At 40.8% G+C, this 26,849-nt stretch overlaps 2 protein-coding genes across 3 annotated transcripts; both read right to left on the reverse strand.

The window, feature by feature from the left end:
• Positions 1-3,160: 3,160 nt before the first annotated feature.
• On the reverse strand, positions 3,161-7,435 carry SNRPN (small nuclear ribonucleoprotein polypeptide N). 2 transcript variants are annotated; one of them, XM_034938432.3, is made up of 7 exons: positions 7,294-7,435; positions 6,238-6,389; positions 5,327-5,438; positions 4,714-4,866; positions 3,828-3,966; positions 3,426-3,551; positions 3,161-3,337 (listed from the first exon to the last, which is right to left on the reverse strand). In XM_034938432.3, the coding sequence occupies exons 1-7, from the start codon at positions 7,294-7,296 to the stop codon at positions 3,300-3,302; spliced, it is 723 nt and encodes a 240-aa protein (XP_034794323.1). In that variant the 5' UTR covers positions 7,297-7,435; the 3' UTR covers positions 3,161-3,299. The 2 variants fall into 2 exon arrangements, with proteins under 2 accessions (XP_034794323.1, XP_034794310.1); XM_034938419.3 differs by lacking the exon at positions 7,294-7,435 and adding an exon at positions 6,790-7,277.
• Positions 7,307-26,824, reverse strand: SNURF (SNRPN upstream open reading frame). Its single transcript, XM_055098768.2, has 4 exons — positions 26,667-26,824; positions 19,502-19,597; positions 13,669-13,819; positions 7,307-7,439 (listed from the first exon to the last, which is right to left on the reverse strand). The coding sequence occupies exons 1-3, from the start codon at positions 26,678-26,680 to the stop codon at positions 13,714-13,716; spliced, it is 216 nt and encodes a 71-aa protein (XP_054954743.1). The 5' UTR covers positions 26,681-26,824; the 3' UTR covers positions 7,307-7,439; positions 13,669-13,713.
• Positions 26,825-26,849: the final 25 nt, after the last annotated feature.

Raw genomic sequence — 26,849 nt, forward strand, 5'->3', positions numbered from 1 at the left:
AGATGTCATTCTCCCACTACAAAAATCCCATGAAAATATACCTTGCTTTATTATATACTAAGCATTATTATGTGTATGGACAAGATGAAGAGAACTGAAATGCAATTATAAGACAGAATCAAGCAATGTATTAACTACCGGAAAACATGCATTTAAAAACTTCAACCCATGGCGGGGTGCGGTGGCTCACACCTGTAATCCCAGCACTTCGGGAGGCTGAGTTGGGCGGATCACCTGAGGTCAGGAGTTTGAGACCAACCTGGCCAACATGTTGAAACCCTGTCTCTACCAAAAATACAAAAATTAGCCAGGTGTGGTGGCCCACACCTGTAATCTCAGCTACTCAGGAGGCTGAGGCAGGAGAATCGCTTCAGCCCGGAAGGCAGAGGCTAAAGTGAGCCAAGATCACACCACTGTACTCCAGCTTGTGCAACAGAGTGAGACTCTGTCTCAAATAAATAAATAAATAAATCAAAACTTCAATCCATGGATTATAACTGACTACCTGCTGAAATCAGTGAAGGTAGTATCAGAGGTAAACATACCAGGTAAAGGGTGTTTTTGCTAATCTTTGAAATGAGATCATGAAAATCCTAGTCAAGCAGCACTATTTCACATAATTATCTATGTAAATCAGTTTCTACTTGTAATATTCTATTACAAGAATCTATAAAAAGCAAAATACCAGTATGTTAATAACAAACTTCTGAAATTTGACATCATAATTAAGGAATAATGAGTTCACAAAAGCAGGGAGCTCCCTAAGCAACTTTCAAAATCTTTTTAATTCCAAGCCAAGTTTACCTATCATATAAAAAGAGAATACCTCAAATACTTCATAACCTATTTTAAGGTAGCATAATTTTTATACCAAAATTCTATTTGAAATTATTCTATAAGCTACAATGAAAGCATGTCAAACATGATATGCAACATGGATATATTTAAGGAGCCGGTTAATAAAATGTGTATCAGGAAATCAGAAAGTTGTTGACCAACCATGTTTTAGATGAGACATGTATGTATTTTCTTTCTTTTTTTTTTTTTTTCTTCTTTTTTTTTGAGACAGAGTTTTACTCTGTCGCCCAGGCTGGAGTGCAGTGGCGCGATCTCGGCTCACTGCAAGCTCCACCAGGTTCACACCATTCTCCTGCCTCAGCCTCCCGAGTAGCTGGGACTACAGGTGCCTGCCACCACGCCCGGCTAATTTTTTGTATTTTTTAGTAGAGACGAGGTTTCACCGTGTTAGCCAGGATGGTCTCGATCTTCTGACCTCGGGATCTGCCTGCCTCGGCCTCCCAAAGTGCTGGGATTACAGGCATGAGCCACCGCGCCCAGCCACGTGTATGTATTTTAATGCAAGAATGTAGGATGATTTTTAAGTAACATCAAGCATTAACTACCAAGAATGTTTTAAGACTGATATGTTGATGTGTGTCCCTAGTGGAAACACGCAGAAGCTTAGACTAGCATTCCATAACAAAAGATTCACCACACTCAATTATACTATCTATATCCCAAGTTTTCTCCTATTATATCATCACAATCAGGATTCTCAAAAAGTCCAGGAAGCTCCAGACAAAAGAAAATGTATTATCACCAAGCAAAATAACTACAAGAAGCAAGCATCTTGCAGAATCTAGAGCTCTTATAACTTACCTTTAACTCATGTAACAGGCCATATTTAATTAAAAAGGTCCTGAAAACAGGTTTTCTTCAAATAGGCTGCATAATCACTCATGCCAAAATCTAAGGGCCATCCATACCAGCAAACCAATGCAAGGAGAAATGCTTCCCCTCCAAAAACAAACAAAGACAAAAGTATAATTAGAAGTAGTTCCAGAGCAGTATGGGAAGAAATCACAGGTCTCTCTACATACTACCCCACAGTTTGTAGAGGAAAAGTGTTTGTCTTATCATCAGTCAATTTGTCTGAACTGAGAAGCTCTGTCTTGAAAGATCCAGGTAAAGTACTTTGGTTGCGGCTTTGGTAAATCAAGAAGTTTGTTTTAACATTTACAAATTCTGAAAACACTGATGTCACACCTGTATTATATAATCTCCTAAAGCAACTAAGGCTTCGCCTCTTTATTTTCCTTACCTGAGAGTGGCCATTAATCTGAGAAGCTATTCTGGCAGAGACCATATCAAGTCAGTAACAGGAACTATTGTTACTCTGATAATTCCTTTTCCTTGAGTGATTACCACCTGCAAGGATGTAATTTAAAAGATGGAAAAGGTGACATTCACAACCACTCCTGGTAAATTCAAGAGAAAAAATGTAATTCCAATCAGTCTATCAGTATTATGGAGTTAACACCAATCTCTTTAGTGCTTGGTAAACCAACTGCTACAATCACTATGAATCATTCCCTCGCTGCCTACTATAAACCTTAGCTGCAAAACCTAAAAATCTCTTCCCTTTTATAAATGGCTTCTTTGTTCCATAACCAATTCAAACTGGACCTAGAGACTAGGGCATTTCTGAACTATTTAGCTCCCAGTTTGTCACTTGGTGATACCACTGGACATAACCGTAATTTGTATTTCAGTGTACCAAGTATGTTTTAGTGTGTCAGTTATCTTTATTATCAGTAGTACAACTTATTAACTCAAATATGCAACCTCCTGCCTCCCAGTACCCAGGATCTTCCACTCATTTAGTAATTTATAAATAAATACTTACTCAATGGTAGAAAATGATTATTGCAGTATCACATCCTCTATTCTGATCATAGGACACTGTAAAACCTGATCAACTGAGGTCAACATCCCAAGAAAAAGAGTAACTTCTATTTCAAATGCCTTGATATGTAATGAGCGTGGACTGTGATTCACTACAACTTCCTTCAGTATATAGGTGGCCTTACAAGGCCTTTCATCCCATCCCCACTTCCCTTCAGATAATGTGACATAGCAACATGAGAAGCAGGAGGCCATGTGTGAAGCAGCACAACCACTTAAACCCCCGGGTCATGAAAACGTTATTAACCAACACCAGTCAATGCACAAAGTGAAAGTTAGAAAGCAGAAAACCTTTTTATCCTAAGAATTAAAGAGAATATGATTTGAATCAACTGCTTAATAGGCATCACCCTCATCCACAGTAACTTAAGATCTCATCAAAATCAACAGGCAAAAAAATATATACAACAGTACCTCACAGTTTAATTGCTCTATGCATTTATTATTAGCTATTATTAATGCAGAATGAGGGAACAAAAAGCTCACAAACACTCTACACAATTTCACAAGACGCATTGCAGGGGAAAAAGTGACTGAGATGGATCAACAGTATGCTAAGGTCTTGGTGGACGCATTCCTGGGGGAGGTGGACCTGGAAAGGAAATAGAAACATTGAGAAAAAGAGGATACACATATTCAGGGGCCTGGCTGAACCATCAAACCCCTATGCTCCCACTCACCTCTAATGCCTGGTGGAGGGGGTCTCATTCCCGGAGGCGGCATGCCTATTGGCGTCCCTCGAGCAGGGGGAAGCCCAATTGGTGGGCCCATGGGTGGTCTCATACCAGGTGGAGGAGCCATAATGCCTACAGTGAAAAATGGTAGAAATAAAGGCCTCATAAAATGGCTTAGAAAAGTTAGAATTTAGCCCAAATAATCCCTAAAGAAATGGGCCAGACAACAATGATAGAGTCAAATAATTTCTATATGACAATTACTCTTCTATGTCTTTCATTAAAAACCAGTATCTAGAAGAAGGAAGCATATTCCCCAAATTCTTAGGCTCTCAGGCTGTGTCTTAAATCAGTAAGCTATCTCTCATCAGAGATTCAAGTTCGTCTTCATGTTCACCAATCCCTTACCTGGAGGTGGGGTTGCTCTGCCGACGGGTGGGGGCGGAGTGCCCCGTCCTGGTGGGTACTGTGTTGGGGCTCCAGCAATACTGGCAGTCGCAGCAACAGCAGCAGCTGCTACAGTGCCTCTTCCCTGTGGAGTCATTACCTGAGAAGGCAGGGCGGGAAACAGTCAAAGCGATGCAAACCTTCACATTATTCAAACACAGAAAATAAATGAGAAAAATGACCAATTAGATACAAACAACTGTTGCAATGTACTTCTCTCATTATTCCCATGTTTTTTTTGAGACAGTTTCACTCTTGTCACCCAGGCTGGAGTGTAATGGCGCAATCTCAGCTCACTGCAGCCTCCCACTCCTGGGTTCAAGCGATTCTCCTGTCTCCCTGCCTGGTAGCTGGGATTACAGGCACCCACCACCACACACAGCTGATTTTTGTATTTTTAGTAGAGATAGGGTTTTCACCACGTGGGCCGGGCTGGTGTCGAACTCCTGACCTCAAGTGATCTGCCCACCTCGGCCTCCCAAAGTGCTGGATTGCAGGCGTAAGCCACTGCACCCGGCCTATTCCCATATTTTAAAATCTAATCTTCGTACACTGACATCCAAAAAGCCCTTTGGTCTTTTCAACTGCGGTATATCCATGCATTCTGTTCACTCACCACTAGTGGCAAGTTACTCTTGCCAAGAGTAACTTGGGTAACTTTAATCGCCCAATGACCATTTTAAGCAGCTAGTTTTATTCCCTTCCTCCCATATATCTGTTTTTTGGTTCCTCCTAAACCATATGCTGTTTACATTGTATGACACATACACTTAGGTTTTTAAATCTCCTCGGCCTCCGGCTTAGTCATATTCTCCCAATAATATAAAACCCTCTGCTGGTTCCTCACCTGCTGGGATGGTCCCCCAACTCCTCGGACAGGGCCTGCCAATCCAGCAGGGGCCTGGGGAATTGGCACACCAGCTGGTACTCCTCTACCAGCTGCCCTACCAACCCCAGGGCCTCCAGCAGCTCCAGCAAGTGGTACCCGAGCAATGCCAGTCTGAAACAAGAAAATTCATAGCCTAAAATCAAACAATTTACAAGTTCTCAGTATTCTTATTCATCAGAGATCACTTCTCTCCACCATTTTCCCATGACACCTATCTCATATTAGTTCTGTGTCCAAATGAACAAACAAGCAAGTATACCATGGAGGTATCTTGTGTATAAAATGCACATTATTTGTCAAATTGTGAAAACACCTCTTTTATAAACATAACAAGCAAACATGAATCACCAACTCCTACCCTTACCTAGGTAATGCCCAGCACATAGAATAATTCACCAAAAATCCCCTAATCCCGAATAGCATAGGCAACCAACAATTGATATTAAGTGCCTGGCACATTTTATTTGACAATCCATGTTGAACTGTGTCTGCTCTACCCTGATTTCAGACATCTCACATAATATGATGTCCCTGCAAATTAAAGTTCTGTCCTGCCCTACATCTTCCTTACATCTTTGGGGGGTGGCCCTTCCACAGTCATGGATACCAAGTTCTCCCCACGCAGCAACACCAGACCCAAAACCCGCTTTTCTTCACGCTCTGGTTGCTTCGCATTCTTTGGCCTACAAATCAGAATTAAATTTTAGTGAGATAAATTTTAGTGATCACTCACTCATCAAAATATTTATACAACCTCAAGTATCAATTAAGACAACTGATGCTATTTAAACATTTACTGAGTTATCACTGAAAAACAAGCCAAAAAAAACCTGTAAACACAGTTAATATACAAGGGTAAATAGTGAAGCTATTTTCTAATCTAACTTTAGTCTTTTACAGAATGTTCCTTTGATGTTACACTACAACAAGACTAATTTCTTTTGTGAAATACCTTTTAAGAAAAACAAAATTGAAACCTGGGTTTCCACATTAAAATGGAAATTTCTTTAAAAAATTACTTAAATAATTAAATCATAATGACAGGTGACACAGAACTGAAATAATAGGAACAGTAATAGGCAAAGAGAGGATACCAAATGGCAACCATATCCCAACTCCTCAACCATGAAGAACAACTGTTCTTCTCCATTTCAACCAAGATTTGGTCTAAGACTGCTGCAGAAGCCAACCAATTAATTAACATAGCATTTTTCTCAATTTTAAAAATAAATACGAGTATTCTGACCATAGCATATACTTTTACTCCCAGTAATAAATCGATGATTGTTTTACAAACTTAAAAGAGTTCAGATGCAGACTCTGACCTAATTCAGAGATCAGGTCAAGAGGTTAAACAATAGACTGGCTCTACCATAGTTTCCCTAACTACTTCAGTTACCCTTGGAAACCCCTTACTCCAGCTCTGGCCTTCCCTTCCCATTGCCTCTGTGTCCAACCCCCATTTGCCCAAATCAGCCTTACTTGATCTTTCTGAACTCATCACAATCACAGAGGATCAAATTCATATGCTTGTCAAAAGCCTTAAAGGTGCCAATGAAGATTCGGCCATCTTGCAGGATACATCTCATTCTATAGTCAATGTGCTGCAGCATCTTGCTACTCTTGCCAACAGTCTAGAAGCAGTAAGACAAGAGTCATGTTCAGCTTGCCAACACCCTAGTCTTCTAATCTTCTCCTGTTTCTTCTCCACCCTTACATAATCTAAGCCTGGTTTCCTTAACTAAACAAATATTCTCTCCTTTTTCACCAACATTCTTCCATATTTAGTATGGCTCTTTGGAGGACCACAAAGGATTATGAAGTATTTTTTCACATCTCAAGAACCAATTTTCACCTCCTTACAGGTGATTATCCTTCTCTGTGACAATGCATGCTCTAAACTGTCCACTCCCCTAAGTAAACCAAACCACAATGATGTAGGGTGTTCTCTCTCTCCAGACTGCTTTTCTCTGTACTGTTAATGCCAAAACCCTTCCATTTTCAAAGCCCTCTTTATTTCTATTGTAATCTGACCTGAGAGTCCATCATCTGCAGGACAGTCCTTCACCACTGGTGGAATCATGACCAAAAACTCCTGTATTTTCTCACATCATGACACATTTCTCATGGCCAGGCACAGTGGCTCATCTCATGCCTGTAATCCCAGCACTTTGGGAGGCCGAGGTGGGTGGATCACCAGAGGTCAGGAGCCTGAGACCAGCCTGGCCAACACAGTGAAACCCTGTCTCTAATAAAGAGGCTGCTGAGGCACGAGAATCTCTGGAACCCAGGGTTGCAGTGAGCCAAGACCGCACCACTGCACTCCAGCCTGGGAGACAGAGCAAGACCCCGTCTGAAAAAAATAAAAATAAAAAAATCAGCTCATCTTCAGCTGATACTCAATGCAATGAGAATCCATATCCATGGATGTATCCTTATTTCTAACATTCAGAACCCAAGATCACTGCACATGCTGGCAAACTATTTCTTTCGGCCCTTACAGCACATTTCAACCCTCAGCCTTATCATACAGCTTACCATGATTGCTGTTCCACCAAATCCAATGTCCACAGTTAAAACTTGATGCTTCTGAAGACCTAGGGGAAGGCTATAGATAAAGGTATGACGCGGGTTCTCCTAGAAACAATGCAAGCTGGGCAGAAGCTTCAAAGAGTAGATGGAGCCTGCAGAGGAAAGCATGTTAAAGCTGCACTGCAATCTACCATGTTTTAAAACAGGCAGACAATTTTGCATGAAAATCACTATGACAGACACGTTCAAAAACATCCTTCCTCTCATACTAGCTTCCTCACCAAGGGACTGCCAAATTTCCCTAGTCCCTCATTCTTAACTCTCACATTTGACACACTTAGGACTGATGAAAGTCATTGAATTTTATTTTACCTAGTAATTCCTAAATGTTTCAAAAACTAAGCGTCATTTTCCAAAATTTAGTATTTTTCTTTCCATCCTTATTTAAGGTAGTGTCTCTCTCTCTAGTTCAGAATTAATATGAAGTCATCTCTATATCAACATCTCAATTACTCTTTCATTCAGATTTTTCCTTTTTTCTGAAATACCTATGTTGTCATTTGCAATATTCTTTCTTCCCCTAAATTCGCTTCAAGATGATGGCAGGTAATCTTTCCCCACTAAGAGCCAAGTGTGTTATAAACCTGCCTAAGACTTCCCATGTCAAAAGAGGACACATGACTATGGAATATATACATATAGACTCACATAAACAACTTTCATAGATCAAGTAATGAAGGACAAAGTTATAAATCACGTTAACGGCCGGGTGAGGTGGCTCACGCCTGTAATCCCAGCACTAGGGGAGGCCAAGGCAGGTGGATCACCTGAGGTCAAGAGTTCGAGACCAGCCTGGCCAACATGGTGAAATCCCGTCTCTGCTAAAAATACAAAAAATTAGCCAGGCATGGTGGTGGGTGCCTGTAATCCCAGCTACTTGAGAGGCTGAGGTAGGAGAATCGCTTGAACCTGGGAGGCAGAGGTTGCAGTGAGCTGAGATCGCGCCACTGCACTCCAGCCTGGGCAACGAGGAGGGACAAGAGCAAAACTTCATCTCAAAATAAATAAATAAGTCACATAATGGGGACACATTAGGAGAAATGCATTTGGTGATTTCATCACAGTATCAACAGTGTACTTACACAAACCTAGAGGATACACAGAGTCTACTATACTCTTAGGCAATATGGTAGATCCTAGGCGACAAACCTGTATATCATGTTACTATCCTGAATACTATGAACACTCACAATACAGTGTTAAACAGAGAAGAGGCTGGGTGTGGTGGCTCACGCCCATAATCCCAACACTTTGGGAAACCGAGGTGGGCGGATCACCTGAGGTCAAGAATTCAAGACCAGCCTGGCCAACATGGTGAAAACCCTATCTCTACTAAAAATACAAACATTAGCTGGGTGTGGTGGCAGGCGCCTGTAATCCCAGCTACTCAGGAGGCTGAGGCAGGAGAATCGCTTGAAACCAGGAGGCAGAGTTTGCAGTGAGCTGAGACGGTGCCACTGCACTCCAGCCTGGGCAACAGAGCAAGACTCCATCTCGGGGTTGGGGGTGGTGGGGAAGAGAGAGAAGGCACAATGAAAACATGGTTTTGTAATCTTAAGGGACTGCTCTGACATATGCAGTCTGTTGTTGAACGGAATTGTTATGCAGCTCATGACCATAATCAAGCATGCATAATGTTTCCCTTTTCTCCATTATTTAAAAAATGCTATTAAATATGGCAACCAAATCTAGCCAGAATTGTAAAGGGTCTTGAAGTGCTTATCATACTAATTAAAAAATGAAACACAAATTACTTTTGAAAAGGATTCAAAAGTATCCTTTTGAACGGAGATCGCACCATTGCACTCCAGCCTGGGCAGCAAGAGTGAAACTCCATCTCGAAAAAAAAAAAAAAAAAAAGAATACTCTAATGCCTGGCTGTCATTCAGTGGCCATGAATCTGATGTCTGTACATTAAAAAATGTATTAAATAAAACTTATAAAGATCTCAAAAGAAGTTTTCAAATAAGCAAACAAAGACCTCCACAAAAATTAAATGTAGTTTCTGACCTAAATATGAGTAAGAGTTTAAGGACTATAACTTAGAAGTTTTGAATATTATGATTCTTTATAAAGCAGTCTAAATCCAAGAAAACATGGTATATGAGACTCATTAGCAATATCCTTTTTTTTTTTTTTTTTTGAGACAGTCTCACTCTGTTGCCCAGGCTGGAGTGCAATGGAGTGATCTCGGCTCACTGCAGCCCCCACTTCCCAGGTTCAAGTGGTTCTCCTGCCTCAGCCTCCTGAGTAGCTAGGATTACAGGCGCCCGCCACCACACCCGGCTAATTTTTATATTTTTAGCAGAGACGGGATTTCGCTATGTTGGCCAGGCTAGTCTCGAACTCCTGACCTTAGGTGATCTGCCGGCCTCGGCCTCCCCAAGTGCTAGGATTACAGGCGTGAGCCACTGCGCCCAGCCAGCAATATCCATTTTTATAGCACTGCAACACTTGGGACCTTCAGCCATCCAAAGAGACAACAAGGATCATGACTGTGAATGAGCAAGACAGATCTTACTGTGGTGATGAAAATGTTTCCAGAGTAGTTCATGGCAATGATTGCACAGTTCTGTAAATTTACTTAAATCATTGCTTCATGCACTTAAATCGGGTGAATTTTATGTTTATCAGCACTACATCACTAAAGCCGTTTTTAACCCATTTATGCCAGAGGTTGGAATTTTTTTGTGAAAAATCAGACCTTGGCGATGACCTTGAGCAATAGGATATAAATAACTCCCACAAGCTTAGTGGTCCAGATGTATGAAACACATCTAGGGATGTGAGTTATGGCCCAAAGAACTGAAGACCTAGAGAATTAGGGACAGATTATTATTTTATATTTATATATATATCATAAACAATATAATAAAATAATAACCTGTATAGCTAGAAGAGATATATGTTTTACTCACAATAGGAGTTGACCTCCTACAGCAGTTAAAAGGATTCCCTTAAGAGACAGATTTGGAATTTAGAAACAGTTCTCTCTCATCCCTAAATGTAATACAATGTAGTCATGACCTTGTAAGTGAAAGAAGAAAATAAATCACTGCAGAGTGGTCAAATTTATCTTTACAGCACAAGAAAACAAAACTTCATGAGAAAGGCGACAAGAGTAGCAACATCACACTGCAAGGATGGATGAGCAGTCATAGTGTATCTTCTGAGATCAAAGGGCACATAAGCAAATAAACGAACTGGTATCCCTCACAGAAGCACAAGTTTTCAAACTTTAGGAAACTGTAGACTTTCAAATGATTAAACTGCATAAAAATGTAAATCTACTTTAATTCAAAAGTAAAATAAGATGACTAGGGTTGGCCGAAGCACACATAGCAAATAGTAAAATAAGATGACTAGGGTTGGCCAAGGCACACATAGCATGGACACACCATGGAATATCAGTATTGATCTGTTAAAATTTAAAATTATAGAGGGTCTCCATAGAGATCCTCCATCGAAGAGTATGCAAAAACAAGTGACAAAAGAAAACTAAATGCAAAATATTAATACACAATAATTCCAATTAAAAACACAAGAAAACAAATTTCCTTTATTGGAAAGGTTTATTTAACAAAAACAAAAAAACACCAGAATACAAAGGGTGGTACTGAGAAACTAATGGTCTACTAATTTTTAGTGGCCATCAGCACTTCTCATGATGTCTTTAGAAAACAATGTAACAAAAACGTTTAAAAGTCATACTAATATTACACCCTGCATCCCAACTACTAGGTAAGTATCCAATTGGATATGTACCCTGGTAAATATTTAGGTACCAAAGAAAAACAGAATATTCATAACACAATTTTTTTTTTAAGATAGAAGTCTTGCTCTGTCACGCAGGCTGAAGCGCAGTGGCATAATCTCTGCTCAATGCAACCTCTGCCCCCAGGGTTCAAGAAATTCTCCTGCCTCAGCCTCCCGAGTAGCTGGGATTACAGGTGTCCCCCACTACACCCGGCTAATATTTGTATTTTTAGAACAGACGGGGTTTCGCCATGTGGCCAGGTTGGTCTCGAACTTCTGACCTCAGGTGATCCACCTGCCTCAGCCTCCCCAAGTGCTAGGATGACAGGCGTGAGCCACCACACCCGGCCACATTAATAGTTTATTTTCTTATTTTTCCTGGCCATCGTGTGCCTTACATTTTTAATGAAAACGGGTACCAAGTGTTTAAATGTTGTTAAAGACTACCCATCTTCCTCCACAGCAGACTTTAACATGATTCTTAGACTGATCCCTTCCCCAAGAAATTCATCTGATTGTCTACGCTGTAATGTATACTTCGTATATACTTCTATAATCTATTCTTTATCACCTTCTATGACATTATGACTATATTGACTGGCCCCCACTTTGGTGTTTTCTTCTTTCAATCTGCTCCTCTAAAATAAAACTCAGCCAATTATTTTCTTTTAAATAGCAAGATACTAAGTATTTTAGGCTTTGCCTGTCATTCAATCTGTCACAACTACTCAAAGCTGCACCACCATAGCACCAATGTGGCCAAAGATAACATAATAAATGAACTGAGTTGTGTTCCAATAAAATTTCATTTATAGACACAGGTAGTGGTCCAGATATATTACCAACCCTTGTTCTACAGGAATACTAGTAATGGGTACTATTTAGGTAGAACTAGCAGTTGAGACTAGAATAAGATATAATTAAGTATCATAAAATTAGATGGTCCTACTTGCAGACTATAATGTATGACTTAAATGTTGTATTTAAAAATTTACAAAAATCTGTGAACTGAACCGAGAAGCTAAAAAATTCCTAAAAAGTAAAAAATCAGTTGTGCACACCTATTCAATGAAAAATTCCCTTACTCAAGGGAAAAGCTTTGGACAATGATTAGATTCCAATTTGCTTATGCAATTACTAGAAAATGTTGTGTATAAAGGATTCAAGAAAGGAGGATTTCTCAGAAAATTTCTGTCTCCTTTGATTTAAACTCAAAATGGGCCGGGCGTGGTAGGTCACGCCTGTAATCCCAGCACTTTGAGAGGCCAAGGCAGGTGGATCACCTGAGTTCAGGAGTTGGAGACCAGCCTGGAGAACATGGTGAAACCCCGTCTCTACCAAAAATACAAAAATTAGCCAGGTGTGGTGGTGGGTGCCTATAATCCCAAATACTTGGGAGGCTGAGGCAGGAAAATCAGTTGAACCTGGGAGGCAGAGGTTGCAGTGAGCCGAAACCACACCACTGCACTCCAGCCTGGGCAACAGAGTGAAACTTCGTCTCTAAATAAATACATTAATTAATAACTCAAAATGGTGGCCATAAACAAGCCTAACTGATTCAAGTTGAAGGATAATACTTCAAAAACAGACGTAAAAAAAGGCTAGAAGGAATTTATCAGTAAACCCAATTCCTCTCTGCTCTTACTTTGTAAAAAGTAAACAGTAAACTCTCAGAAATGAGGGCATTCTAAAACTTAAAGTAGAAAAAAAGAAAAATCACAGAGGAAAAACAAGAAAACAAATCAAAATCGACTTTGTAATAACTTTTTCTTAAAAAATGAAAGCAACATAAAAAGAACTAAATAAATCTACATCACGTTGAAAAATTATGAATAATATTTTTATTACATTGTCTGTTGATTCAAAGAGGAAATACATTGGTTAAAACAGAAAAGTGAGAAAAAGACAAAACAAAAAGGAATTAGTAAATAAGCATGAGAAAGTATTTAGATTCTCTAATACTCATTGTTAATTATGTGCTGTGTATTTATAATTCACTGACATAAACCATATTTGAATTAAAATAATGCTGTGAACGTATGTTGTAACTGGCCCTTTATTTTTTGAAAGCAATGAATACTAATTTAATACTTTGCAATACAATTTAGAAAAATGTACCTTAAGTTCATATTCCTTGATTCAATTTATTTTCACATCTGCATATTTGAAAAAATTATTCTAAGTTTTATACAAAGCTATCTACTAAAGCTTTGTTCAAACTACTGGCAGAAAAAAATGACACCTCCCACAAAAGGAAATTATAAACATTCAGTAACAGGGTATTCAAGAGCCATTTATAGTGAAATATTTTTATATAATTAAAAAAAACGCAAAAGAAAACTACCTGAAAAGGATGCGCTACAATAACTGGAATACAGAAACATGACGAAAGTGTCAGGGCAGAAAATTTAAGGTCCTGCAAAACTTTCTAAAACTTTCTGCAATGTGTTTATTGTATGAAGCTCTAAGGAAAAAAATTAATGTGTCACTGATAATTAAGAGAACCCCCAACACCCCATTCTTTAATGATTCTTTATTCTTGATCATTGCTGCATTAGCTCTAACCTGGTTTTTGCTTGGAATCAGATTCCTCGCTACTCCAATATGGCTTTAACCACCTCTTGGTGTCTCAGCTAAGAATGCCTGCCTCAGTTCAGCCTGGAAATCCACCACAGGTACTTGCTGCTGCTGAGAACGCCTCGGGTACAACTGACACCTACAACAAGAGCACAATATATATAAATGATAAAAATACATTTGTCTTTATAGGAAACCATATGAAAGAAAACTAGGTACCCTTACATTTAAGAAGATATTCCTTTTTTTTTTTTTTTTTTCCAGAGAGGGTCTCATTCTGTTGCCCAGGCTGGAGTGCAATGAAGCAATTACTGCTCACCACAAACTCTGCCTTCTGGGTTCAAGTGATTCTCCTGCCTCAGCCTCCCAAGTAGCTAGGATTACAGGCACCTACCACCACACCCAGCTAATTTTTTTTTTTTTTTTTAAGACAGAGTCTCACTCTGTCGCCCAGGCTGGAGTGCAGTGGCACGATCTGGGCTCACTGCAAGCTCTGCCTCCCGGGTTCACGCCATTCTCCAGTGTCAGCCTCCCGAGTAGCTGAGACTACAGGTGCCTGCCACCACTCTCGGCTAATTTTTTTGTATTTTTAGTAGAGATGGGGTTTCACCATGTTGGCCAGGCTGATCTGGAACTCATGACCTCAGGTGATCCACCCACCTCGGCCTCCCAAAGTGCTGCGATTACAAGCGTGAGCCACCACGCCCAGGGAAGAAGATCTTTCTTTAGGGTCAGAGGATGACACTATCTTATGAGAAATTATAACATAAAACAGGAATCTCTACACAGAGATTGTACAAGGGACTAGTGGATACTTAAGATACTTACCAAGTCTAGAAATATTTCCAAAAGAACTAAAAACACTAGAGCTGGCAGCCTTGAAGAAACACCATCAGTACCATATATAGTCACTCACTTTCAAATTATCCTATGTGAACAATCCTTTCTCCCCAGGGGTGAGGGGAGGGATATGCTGCTAAAGCATTTGCAGGGAGATGTTTAGGCCGTCCTTCATACTGATCCTCCTGACAAGTCACTACCTGAAATATAGAACTTCCAGGGCTATTTAAGGGCTCTTAAAATATGTAAACCAATCATCTACTGGTAAGCAGGGAATTCCAGACAAAAGCCCTCGACATACCCCTATGAATCAGTAACCTGGCTGTGAAATCTGATCATGAGAAGAAGACATACAGGAAATGACAGCTTGCCTTGAGGTGAGGAGGTGGGGGATCACCAACAATGCTGCCCTTGTTGGTATGTAAGGATTTGGAAATTGGACTTTTTTCTACGGTTTTTCAGTAACATTTTAAAATTGCTTCTGAATAATAAAGAATTTAACTGGCCTTTGCTCCTGGTTCCTGGGAAGTAACCTATACATCCTTGGAATTTACCAAGTGAAAGAAATGTGTTTGTTACTCAAGGTGGGTCCCTAGGATCACACCTGAGTTCTTGGTAATGAGATGTCTCAAGATGGTGACTAACCAGGCCACAAAAGATCAAACAAAGACTAAAGGGTTGGGGTTTTGAGCAAGCCCTCCTGGGAGGGCAGGAGAGTTGCTGACTGAATTCAGTGACATGTCCAATGATTCAATCTTGTCAACATAATGAATCCCCAACAAAAATCATCAACATCTGGAGTTCTGGTGAGCTTCCTGATTGGTGATATATGCTAATGTGCAGGTAATGCATCCTGAGGACAGGGAAGATTTGTGTGGGACCTGCCCAGATTTTGCTCTATGCATCTGTTCATTTGTATCCTTTATAATAAAACTAATAAGTATAGCACTTTCTTGAGATCTACTAGTCATTTATAAAACCTTAGTCAATTATAAAGTCTGAGAAAATAGTAGGACCTCAGAATCTATAGACAGTTGGTCAGAAGTGTGGGTGCCCTGCCAACCCTGGAGCTTGGAGTTGGTGTCTGCATTGAGGGGAATGTTCCGGAGGGCATCTAGACAACTGTGAAATTTGCACTAACTCCAAGTAGTCAGAATTGCACTGCACATACCTTTAAATCTTCACACTCTAATTCATAGTCTACTTTATACTCTAATTCATAGTCTAATCACTGAATAAATAAATCTTAATTTGGGCATTCTCCACTCTAACCTCTTTGTTTACAAATGACAACTAAGTTTCTGATTATTATTCATAAAGGTCTAAAAAGTGTTTCAGTAAAAAAATATATATATATAATGTTATCTTGAAACTAAGATAATTCTCTATTGCAATGTCCCCCTCAGATCTAACCTGTAACCCAATAGAAGATTAAAGACTGAGAAAATGAGGCAGCCTACACAGTATTTAATTCATAGAGTGCAGAATATTAATTTGAAAAGACATGTGAAGCTTTGCATAAAATAGATTAAGACAACTCTCCAGCTCCAATTTCCAATTTCCCTTCGAACTCACGATACATCATCCAGCCCCAAAGAATAAGAGCTAATTTAGTGACAAATACACTGAAAGACAGAATAAAAAATTTAAAATAAATCAGTGAACTTTTTATTTTTACTTTATTTTGAGATGGAGTCTTGCTATGTCACCCAGGCACAGCCAATGGCACGATCTCGGCTCACTGAAACCTTTGCCTCCAAGGTTCAAGCGATTCTTCCACCTCAGCCTCCTGAGTAGCTGGGATTACAGGTGCACACTACCACACCCGGCTGATTTTTTTATTTTTCTAGAGATGAGGTTTCACCATGTTGGCCAGGCTGGTCTTGAACTCCTGACCTCAGGTGATCTGCCCACCTTGGCCTCCCAAAGTGCTGGGATTACAGGCGTGAGCCACCGCACCCAGCCTCCTTCATTGATCTTTAGGGCTAATAACCACACAACTCCTCCAGGAAGACTGCCTCCCAATACTACTTATGATTTGGTAGGAAGTAGGAGATGAATGGGTAAATATTGAACGCTTCTAGTATAACATTCTAAGTATACCAATCCTGAGAATCCTAAACACATGGACAATGAGGCAGTGCTAATCAATCCTGCTTACCCATTCCATAATCCAATTACTCTCAAAATGAAAAGGCACAAGGGGGAAAAATTATACTATTTCCCTAACTCTACACTTTACTCAGATCATTCCCCCAACTCAAGACCCTGCAGTATTTGTACATATATATGCAGTGCAGATCAGAAAAACTCAAGTTATTTCTTCTTCAAAACCATCAAAATGTTTCCATAAATATGGACAAGATGCCTAGAAGGCTAACCTCATCCCACAACAAGATGAGGATGAGACTACCTGTTATTTAGTCCACACTGAGGTTACATAGGAAAAAAACTGTAACAAAAATATAGCAAGATAGAACCTTCACCCACTTAACAGTCCTAAACCTAAGAGTCCTAAACCTCAGCCCTACCTCCACCACCATCTCTGAACTACCTCTAGAAACTCAGGGAATAGTAATGGCACTTTAAAAAAACGTCAGAGCTGCAAAAGAATGAAGGGAGAGGCTGGGCGCAGTGGCTCACGCCTGTAATCCTAGCACTTTGGGAAAGAAACCAAGGCGGGCGGATCATCTCAGGTGGGGAGTTCGAGCCCAGCCTGACCAACATGGAGAAACCCTGTCTCTACTAAAAACATACAAAATTAGCCAGGCATGGTGGCACACACCTATAATCCCAGTTACTTGGGAGACTGAGGCAGGAGAATCACTTGAACTTGGTAGGCGGAGGTTGCACTCCATCCTGGGCAACAAGAGCAAAACTCTGTCTCAAAAAGAATGAAGAGATGAAAAAAGAGATTTCATATCAAATAAAATGAATGATCAAATAACCTATTATATATAAAGGACAAATTATATTACACAAAATACTTTCAAAATATTTACCAATATACAAACAAAACGTACATAAAATACGTCTTCCAAAGCAATTTTAAAAAATGAAAATGTAGTTAAATATACTCACTATAGTAAAAATCAGCAAAATAAATAGGAAAAAATAAAAAAAAAATCTTTACCCTCACCATAATTTAAAACTTGCTAACAGATGTTTTACAACTTTTTTTTTCTTTTTGAGACAAGATCTCATTCTGTCACCTAGACTGGAGTACAGTGGCACAAACATGGCTCACTGCAGCCTCAACCTCCTGGGATCAAGTGACCCTTCCACTTCAGCCTCCCAGGTAGCTGAGACTACAGGTAGACAACACCACGCCTGGCTAATTTATTTTTCTGAAGAGAGGAGGTCTCCCTATGTTGCCCAGGCTGGTCTCCACCTCCTGGGCTCAAGTGATCCACCTCAGCCTCCCAACATGCTGGGATTAGAGGCATGAGCCACCACATCCAGCTCAACTTTTCACATATAAAATGAGGAAATAACAAAAGACACACAAACTACTACTCAGTTTTTACTATGAGGAAAAACCTTTAATTTGAAAAAAAAAAAATAAATTAGTATTCATACACTGCATTTTCTTTTTTTTTTTTTTCCTGAGATGGAGTCTTGCTCTGTCACCCAGGCTAGAGTGCAGTGGTGCCATCTTAGCTCATTGCAACCTCCGTCTCCTGGACTCAAACAATTCTCCTGCCTCAGCCTCCCAAGTAGCTGGGATTACAGGCACGTGCCACCACACTCGGTTAATTTTTGTATTTTTAGGAGAGACGGGGTTTCACCATGTTGGCCAGGCTGGTCTCAAACTCCTGACCTTGTGATCCGCCTGGCTTAGCCTCCCAAAGTGCTGGGATTACAGGCATGGGCCACCATGCCTGGCCTACACTGCGTTTTCAAAGTGACTGTTCTTTTCATTGTTAATAGCCAAACAATGCAAACAAACTAAATATCCAGCAGCAAGCTAACGATTACAATAATAATGTTATCACACCACCCACACTTTGTAAAATAAGGTAGATTTATGTGTACTGATATGAAAAGATCACCGAGACATATTGTCAAAATACAGACAGCATGGTGTCGTATGCACACAAACTTCAAATGTGTCCCATGTCCTCCCTTCCTCTCTCCCCACTACACACACAATGCATAGGACAAGGTCTGATGGCTATTTACTTAATGATTATCTCTGGGGAGGAAAAGGCCAGTAAGTTGGTAGTTGCTTTAAAATGAGACTTACTTTTTATGCAAAACTGTTTTACAAAAAGAATCATCTCCATGAATTTTTAATACTTATAATTAAAAAAAACAATTGTAGCTAAGAAAAAAATGCTACCTACTGACTGTCAAAATTTTAATGGCAATGACAAAATGCCAAAGTTTCAATGTGGACTAAATATGTATTAGGTCATTTAAAATGTTCACCTATTTTTAATTAAAATTTCCCTTCTAGAAATCTAAATTAAAATATGTGTCTGAGTGTGTCTGTGTATACATCCTATATATACATTCCACATATATATACTTAAAACAGGATAAAAAACCCAAATGTATTTTAAATTTTAACAGAATAAATGCACTAACCAAAAACAAACACCTAAATATCACAGAGCAAGAATGAATACGTAAATTAATCACTTCAGCGCACAGTACATTTTGCAAGCATGCAAAGTGATTTAATAATGCAGAAAAATTTAAATATGCTTATGTTGAAGGGTAATTACAAAATTTTATGAAGATAAAATGCACTTACACACGTATAGGAAAAAAGAAAATTATACTAAAATCTTTAAGAGGGTGAATTATTTTAGGATAATATGGTTAAGAATTTCATTGCTTTTTTACTACATCTTCTGTATTAGATGTGTCTGCTTCTTCCATTATGTTCATTTTAATCCCCTCATTGCATGATATTTTGTTCTAATCTGAAATGAGATTCTGACTTGCATTTGTTCCCAACACAGTCTGTACTCACTCTTGGTTGCTCAGTGAGGCAGTCCTTCTGCGTTTGACTTGGACTTCCACCTCTGGTACGTGCTGTTCTGTAGTTCGTCTCAGGTGTAAGCGATCCCTGAAACAGAAAAGAGAGGCATTTGTTTGGTAGACTGCATCAATCTATGAAATAACTATTTGTCAAGGTTATATTTAGAACTACATTTAATATAATGGATTTTTAAATCTAATTAAAACAAGGTAAAATTATTACAAGATCTTTAACCTTCAAACAGTCAGAATCTATGCTATAACCACCTTTTTCTCCTTTTAGAAGCCCATGACATCAGAAAATCTGGTTTTAAAAAAAATCAGAAAATGAAATTAAAATAATATATCTACCTCTATTTGTAGTCACGTACATATAAAATTCCCACTTATGCAGATGTAGATACACACATACCACCACTACCCTACTCACCTTCCCCCCAAAAACAGTAAACCTGATTTCAAAAATGGTTTCAAAAAATATTTTTAGGATACAGTAGACATACTTATATAGTGGAATAGAACATAGTTTAAATTATAAAATATCTACTTTAAAAAAACATGCAAATGGTGCTTTCTTTAGGATTTGCAAAGCAATAGAAGAGCTGCTCAAGCTAAAAACTATCCACATAGCAAAAACAAACAAACAAAAAAACCGCCATGTTACGTCTGCAGAACCCCTCATAAAATGGCTGCTCAAGGGAACAGAACATGAAATCCCACACCAGACTAGCCATATTAGGGACTGCAGAAACCACCTATGAACCTTTAAAGATGATAAATCAGAAAGGTCAGCAGGACCTTTCACTAAAGTAACACAAGTAATATCTCAAAAGCAAAATTCAAAGATACATGCCAAAAGCTATTAATAATTCTCTGAACCCTAGATGTTTTAAAGTCATGTTAGACTTTTAGATTGGTAAAATAGCTTACCAATAACGCACAGCTGTTTTATTCTTTCAAGAGTTTAAATGTTCTAATCAAGCCATACACACATATTCGATTTCTAAATGGTAAAATTTTATACACTGATAATGTTTATTACTTTTGATTACACAATGGTCTATTAAATATAACACCTGAATTACAAGCAGTATAAGAAATAAAGTGGACCTCATCAAAAAATAAAGTTCCGAAAACACTAAAGAAAGTGAAAGGATAACCAGAATAGGAAAAAATATTTGCTTAACATACAGCTAAGTTTCTAGCATCCAAAACAAACAGAAAGAAAATCCAAACAATGAAAAAAAAAGAAGGTAGGGAGAGGCAAAGAAACTTTTTCAGGTGATAGACACATTTATGCCACTAATTTTGATAAGAATGATTTCAAAGGCATGTACTTATCTCTTAGCATATCAACTTTTAACATTAACTATCTACAGCTTTTGTATGTCACTCACACCTCAAAAAAGTATTTTTTCAAGTTTGGTATCCAGAATATGTAAGGAACTCTCACAACTCAACAATAAAAGGGCAAATTCTATTGCTACGATGGGTAAAACACTTGAATAGACAGTCCTCCAAACATATACAAGTGGCTAATCTATATGAAATGATGCTGAACATTAGTCATTAAAAAATGCAAATCAAAATCCCAATGAGGCAGGGCACAATGGTTCATGGAAGGCTGAGGCCAGCGATCACTTGAGCTCAGGAGACCAGCTTGGGCAACATCTATACAAAAAAATACAAAAATTAGCTGGGTGTGGTGGTGCATGCCTGTGGTACCAGCTACTCAGGAGGCTAAGGTGAGAGGGCGCTTGAGCCTAGGAGGCAGAGGTTGCAGTGACCTGAGATCATGCCACTGGCACACCAGCCTGGGTGACAGAGCCAGACCCTGCCTCAAAATGAAAAAACCCCCACTGAAATGCCACCATCTGACACCACAATATTTGTAAAGGATGTGGGGAAACTGCTGGGGGAAACATAAAGTGTTATATATAGACTTTGCCAACTTCCTAAAAATGTTAATCATGAAAGTAACATATGACACTAACTCTACTGCTAGATGAAGTAATATTACAAGACCCAAACTCAGCCTCCAAAGTAGCTGGGATTACAGGCATGCACCACCACACCCAGCTAATTTTTGTATTTATAGTAGAGACAGGGTTTCACCATGTTGGCCAGGCTGATGTCAAGCTCCTGCCCTCAGGTGATCTACCCACCTCGGCCTCCCAAAGTTCTGGGATTACAGGCATGAGCCACCATGCCCAGACAGTTCATGTTCTTTCTATTATACCTGCAGCCTTCCCAGCTACCACTACTCTCATACTTCCAAAAAGGCAAAATTTCAAGAACCTGGCATATACGAGGGCTAAGTAAAACCTTGTGAAACTAATTCTTTGTATTAAATGTACTATACGTGTTCCTAGTAGCATTATTCATAATAGCCGAAGAGTGGAAACAACTCAAATGTCCATCAACTTACGAATGAAGAAAATATGATATATCCAAACGAATGTCTTTCAGCCATAAAAAGGAATTTAGTACTGATCAGTGCTACATTATGGTGGGCACACAAATACAGCTAATAATGTAGTACATTAATATAATACAATTAAAGAAACTATCAACTAAACCATGATTAATCTAATAGTGTACAACTGCAAACACTGTCTTACCAAAAAACAAACAAAAATAACTCATTCGGCAGTTGCTCAATATGAAAGGTCTGAGGTCAACTGAGGAAACAGCCATCAAACCAAAATATTCTATTATTTCAACTTTCTGAATTTACCTTTTTTTAAATGTAGAGACGGGGTCTCAATACCCAAGCTTGAACTGCCAGGCTCCAATGATCCTTCTGCCTTGGCCTCCAAAAGTGCTGGGATTATAGACATGAGCCACCGCACCTGGCTTAAATCTACTTATTTTTAATCTACATATAAAATGTCATCTATAAGATTTTGAAAACACTACTTTATTGAATGTTCTAGATACACACACACATGCATTTATCTAACTGCATCCCCAACACAGAAACCAACATTTTATGAAACTGAGGACATCATGAAAAAATCATCATATAGAAAGGGTGTTAAATGTTTGCCCTCAAATCACTTACACTGAAAGTAATAATCTGGAAATATATTGAAAAGCAAAAAGCAATGGAATCCCAATTTTATTACGGCCTAAATTTTCCATAAAATTTAACTAAGATCTCAAGAATAAAAATAAACAAAGTTGGCCAGGTATAGCGGCTCATGGCTGCAATGCCAGCACTTTGGGAGGCCTAGGCAGGAGCACTGCTTGAGTCCAGGAGTTCGAGACCAGTCTGGGCAACATAAGGAGACCCCTCTCTACAAAAAAATAAAAAGTTAGCTGGGCACAGTACCTCAAGCCTGTACTAACAGGCACTTGGGAGGCTGAGGCAGGAGTCTAGATTGATCCAGGAGTTTGAGGTTACAGGGAGCTATAACTGTATCACTGCACTCCAACCTGGGCAACATAGCCAGACCCTGTCTCCTAAAAACAAAAAAATAAGGTTAATGATAGGCTGCTAATCTGTACCCCATGAATATAAGAAACCTCATTGCCTCCGAAACAAATCTGAGGAGAATTAACAAAAAGAGAATTTGGGCCAGCCACAGTGGCCAGAGAGAGACTGAGGAGGGAGAGGATATAGCTTGAGTCTAGCAGTTCGAGTTCAACCTGGACAACATAGGGAGACCCTGGTCTATTAAAAAAAAAAAAAAAAAAAAACTTTGAGCCAGCTAGCATCCAGAAATGGAGAGAGGCTACCTTAAGTAGTAACAATTCTCACTCAAGCTTTCTGGCCCTGGGCCACAAAAAAAAAAAAAAAAAAAGGAGACAGGACCAGTGACAGGTCTAAATAAGATTTTTAAAACTTCATTGTCCAAGTCATTGAGGGCAGTACTCACAACCTGCTTAAATGATTCTTCCTAAAAAATAGCTAAACAGAGGGCGCTGATAAACAAAGGAGGTTATCTTGACATCCTTGACACCTTATAAACAAATTTTTTTGTAAAACAAAGATGTTTATTAGGAAAAGGAACAGGGTAAGGGAAACATAAAGATACAGAGTAACTATAAATGTGGAAAACATTTCGGCAATGACACACTGGTCAGATAGAATAGTGAAATCAAGATAAGGCAAGGTCTGTGAATAAATCCAAACCAGTTAGTACCCTGCCTTAGACAACAACATAAGGGTCTCTCAACCAAGCTTCCTTCCTCTGCATCACAGGAAGGGCTGCCACTCCCTGCGTCCAAAAAGCCCTAGCACAGAGCCAATTCACTGAGTAGGACACAGACCTTGAAACTTCAAGAGGCCTTTCCAAAGGGATCTGCCATATTAGGATCCCGGGCCTGAATGCAAGACTACAAAATGGCGGATCAGACTAAATACTCAGCTTGCAAATAGCCAAGTGACCAGAAGTTAAACCAAGAAATATATGTATGTGAACTGCTATCTTCAGGCAAGCAGAAAAAAAAGGGTAAATTATAAATATCATATAAAATCCCAGACTCCTGCTATTTTTAAAACTACCCAAAAATAGATTATTCCAGAACAAGGCTTTTCGGGCTTCGTAGATTTAACTTTTCTGTTAATTACAACTCAGTGCAACCAGACATACCAGTTATGATAGAGGGAAAATGTAAATACAGAAAAGGCAAGCACTGAAAATCCTGCAAAGGAAGACAAAATCCTTAGAATAAAATGATTTTTTAAAAAAGTACTGGAATATAAAAATGCAGTTATTCATTAACCTTTCTCACCAAATTTTTGTAGTAGCTCCAACTTCAAAAATGATCATTAATTTAAAAATCCAAAAAAAGACAGTAACTGATCCAAAGCACAACCCCACCCCAATAAGATTGTCTCCACTTTTCTCTTTTATTCTCTTTGAGCACACAACTTGCAGCTTTCAACTCCCAGAAGATGAAGAGGTCCAGTGTTTGAAACACCTTTCAACCTTAGTCGGGAAGAGCCATCACGGTGCCCTCTCCCCCAACCCATTTAAGGAAGGTATGCAGTGCATCAGAATGGACTATCCAGAGATTAAGAAGGATAACTGAATCTTAAATGGTGACATTTATTAAATGTGTCGAATGGAAATCAAAGACTACAGGGAGTTAAAAAAAAAAAGGGGTTAACAAGTCCAGTTTGAAAATAGAGAATTAGCGCACAATACAACCAAGAGAGGAACTACAAAAATGAAAAGGTACGATTTTCCAGGAAGTCAGAAAACCAATTTAAAATCTCTATCATTAATGGAGGCTTGCTGAAACAGCACAGCAGGTCTTGGGGTGGCTGCACCTTTGATGGCCTCCAGGCCCCCACCACTCCAGTTTACTGCAGAGCTGAAAAGCAGTAGCCCAGTGCAGCTGCCATCCCACACAGGCGGAGGTGGTACAAATGCCTGGCCTCTAGCCACATTCCCCTCCAGTCCTCTACTGCTGCACCGTGGGTAAGGGGTGGCGGCCAAGCTTGCTAGGCGGAGCCTGCGCCAACCCATCTCCCTCCTCCCCCCTCTACTGCGCCACAACCGGAAAGGAACAGCTGCTGTATCAGCCAGGTGAAGGGGAGGGCTGCCATTCCTGCCAGGCAAAAGCTGCGTAAGCCCTCGCTCCCCTGCCCCCCGTCTCGCCCCACTGCAAGCGGAGGCGACTGTCACCTCTGCTGCGTCTGCGCAACCTGCATCCTTTCCCAAGCAGCACTTTGGGGAGGGGGCAGCCGCCCACCTTGGCCGGCTTCCTCTCCTTACCACTGCACCCTAAAGAGGGTACGGCTGAAACTCCGAAACAGCAGAAGCTGAACACACACCACCTGCCCCCTCCCCACTGGCGGCTCTACAGGGAGGAAGCGGCCACCCCCACCCTGAAGCGCTTGCGCAGATCTAAGCCGCTGCAGCGGCGGCCATCTTGAAGGAGCTGCACAATGGCAGTGACGCAACACAGACCCCCAGGTTATTTCGACATAGCCTTCCAAGACCTGGTTCCCAACAGAGAGAAACAATGAAAAAAAAGTAACCCCCAGGCATCACCTGGCCTATCAGTCAAAAGATCTGTAAATGCAAGTTCTGCACATTATTCCTGTCTTCTTATGCCATAGCCTCTAAAGCGAGGGTTCCTAAAAGGTACGCAAGGATTCCACGCATTTCTGCAGCCCCTGCGGCAGTGTAGGCGTTGCGCAGTTTTAATAAAAAAGCACCACCACCACAGTAGGCAAACCAGATGACCATCGCAGGTCGCAGGAAAATTAAAGGCTGCGGACTGTGCTACTGCCCCTTCTGATGCCCCCTCCTCGCCACAGCGATCATTCAGCGTCCCTTAGTCACTCCAGACAGCGACAGGCCCCGCGGCCGCCATGCCCACCGCCTCCATGCCATGCCCACCGCCTCCATGCCATGCCCACCGCCGCCATGCCTACCGCCGCCAAAGCCCACCACCGCCATGCCTACCCGCTGCCAATGCCCACCGCCGCCAATACCCACTGCCGCCGCCTTCCCCCTACCTCCCAGCCACTTCCTACGGACTCTCCCCGCGCCGCGACCACCAACACAACCCCCACCACTGTCACACCGACTCATCCCCCTGGTCCACTGCCATAGCCTCCTCGCCTCGGTCACTGCGACGAATTCCCCCCCCCCCCAGTCGCCCCACGTACCCTGCTCCACCACGCAGTGGTCACTATTATACACCTACCTGCGCTCAACACCCCCTAAATACCGATCACTTCACGTACCTTCGCCCCGCCACAATCACTCCAATATACCTACCTCCGCCTAAAATCCCTATGCACTGGTCCCCCCACGTACCCTCGCCACACGGAACTGCAATCACCCTGATGTACCCACCTCCACCCATGTCCCTTGTCCACTGCGGTTACCCCGCATGCTCCCAGTCACCACCGCCCTTCCCACCGCAGACACCCGCAATAGGACCTGTCGCGACACCACAGTTGGGGGCGGATGGGTGACGCGCCCCAATGCAAGCGGACAGGATACCATCGGGGCAGAACGGCACAACAGCAAGCCTCTGAACATTCCGGATCTGGTTCTCCAGAACAAAGGACTTTAGGGCCCAAATTCCGCTTATTTAGTACTCCAAGTCCTGAAAACTTGGAATATCTGATGAATAAAAGTGGCCGCTCCCCAGGCTGTCTCTTGAGAGAAGCCACCGGCACAGCTGACCTTGCCCGCTCCATCGCGTCACTGACCGCTCCTCAGACAGATGCGTCAGGCATCTCCGGCGGCCGCTCCACTCTGCGCCAGACTCGCTGCAGCAGCTGCAGGCTTCGCACACATCCCCGCCTGAGCATGCGCGCCAGCCTGCCTCTGCGGCCGCGCAGGCGTGCTTGTTTGCCGCAGTGCAGG

The sequence above is a fragment of the Pan paniscus genome, chromosome 16 (genome assembly GCF_029289425.2).
Source record: "Pan paniscus chromosome 16, NHGRI_mPanPan1-v2.0_pri, whole genome shotgun sequence".
Lineage (NCBI taxonomy): Eukaryota > Metazoa > Chordata > Mammalia > Primates > Hominidae > Pan > Pan paniscus.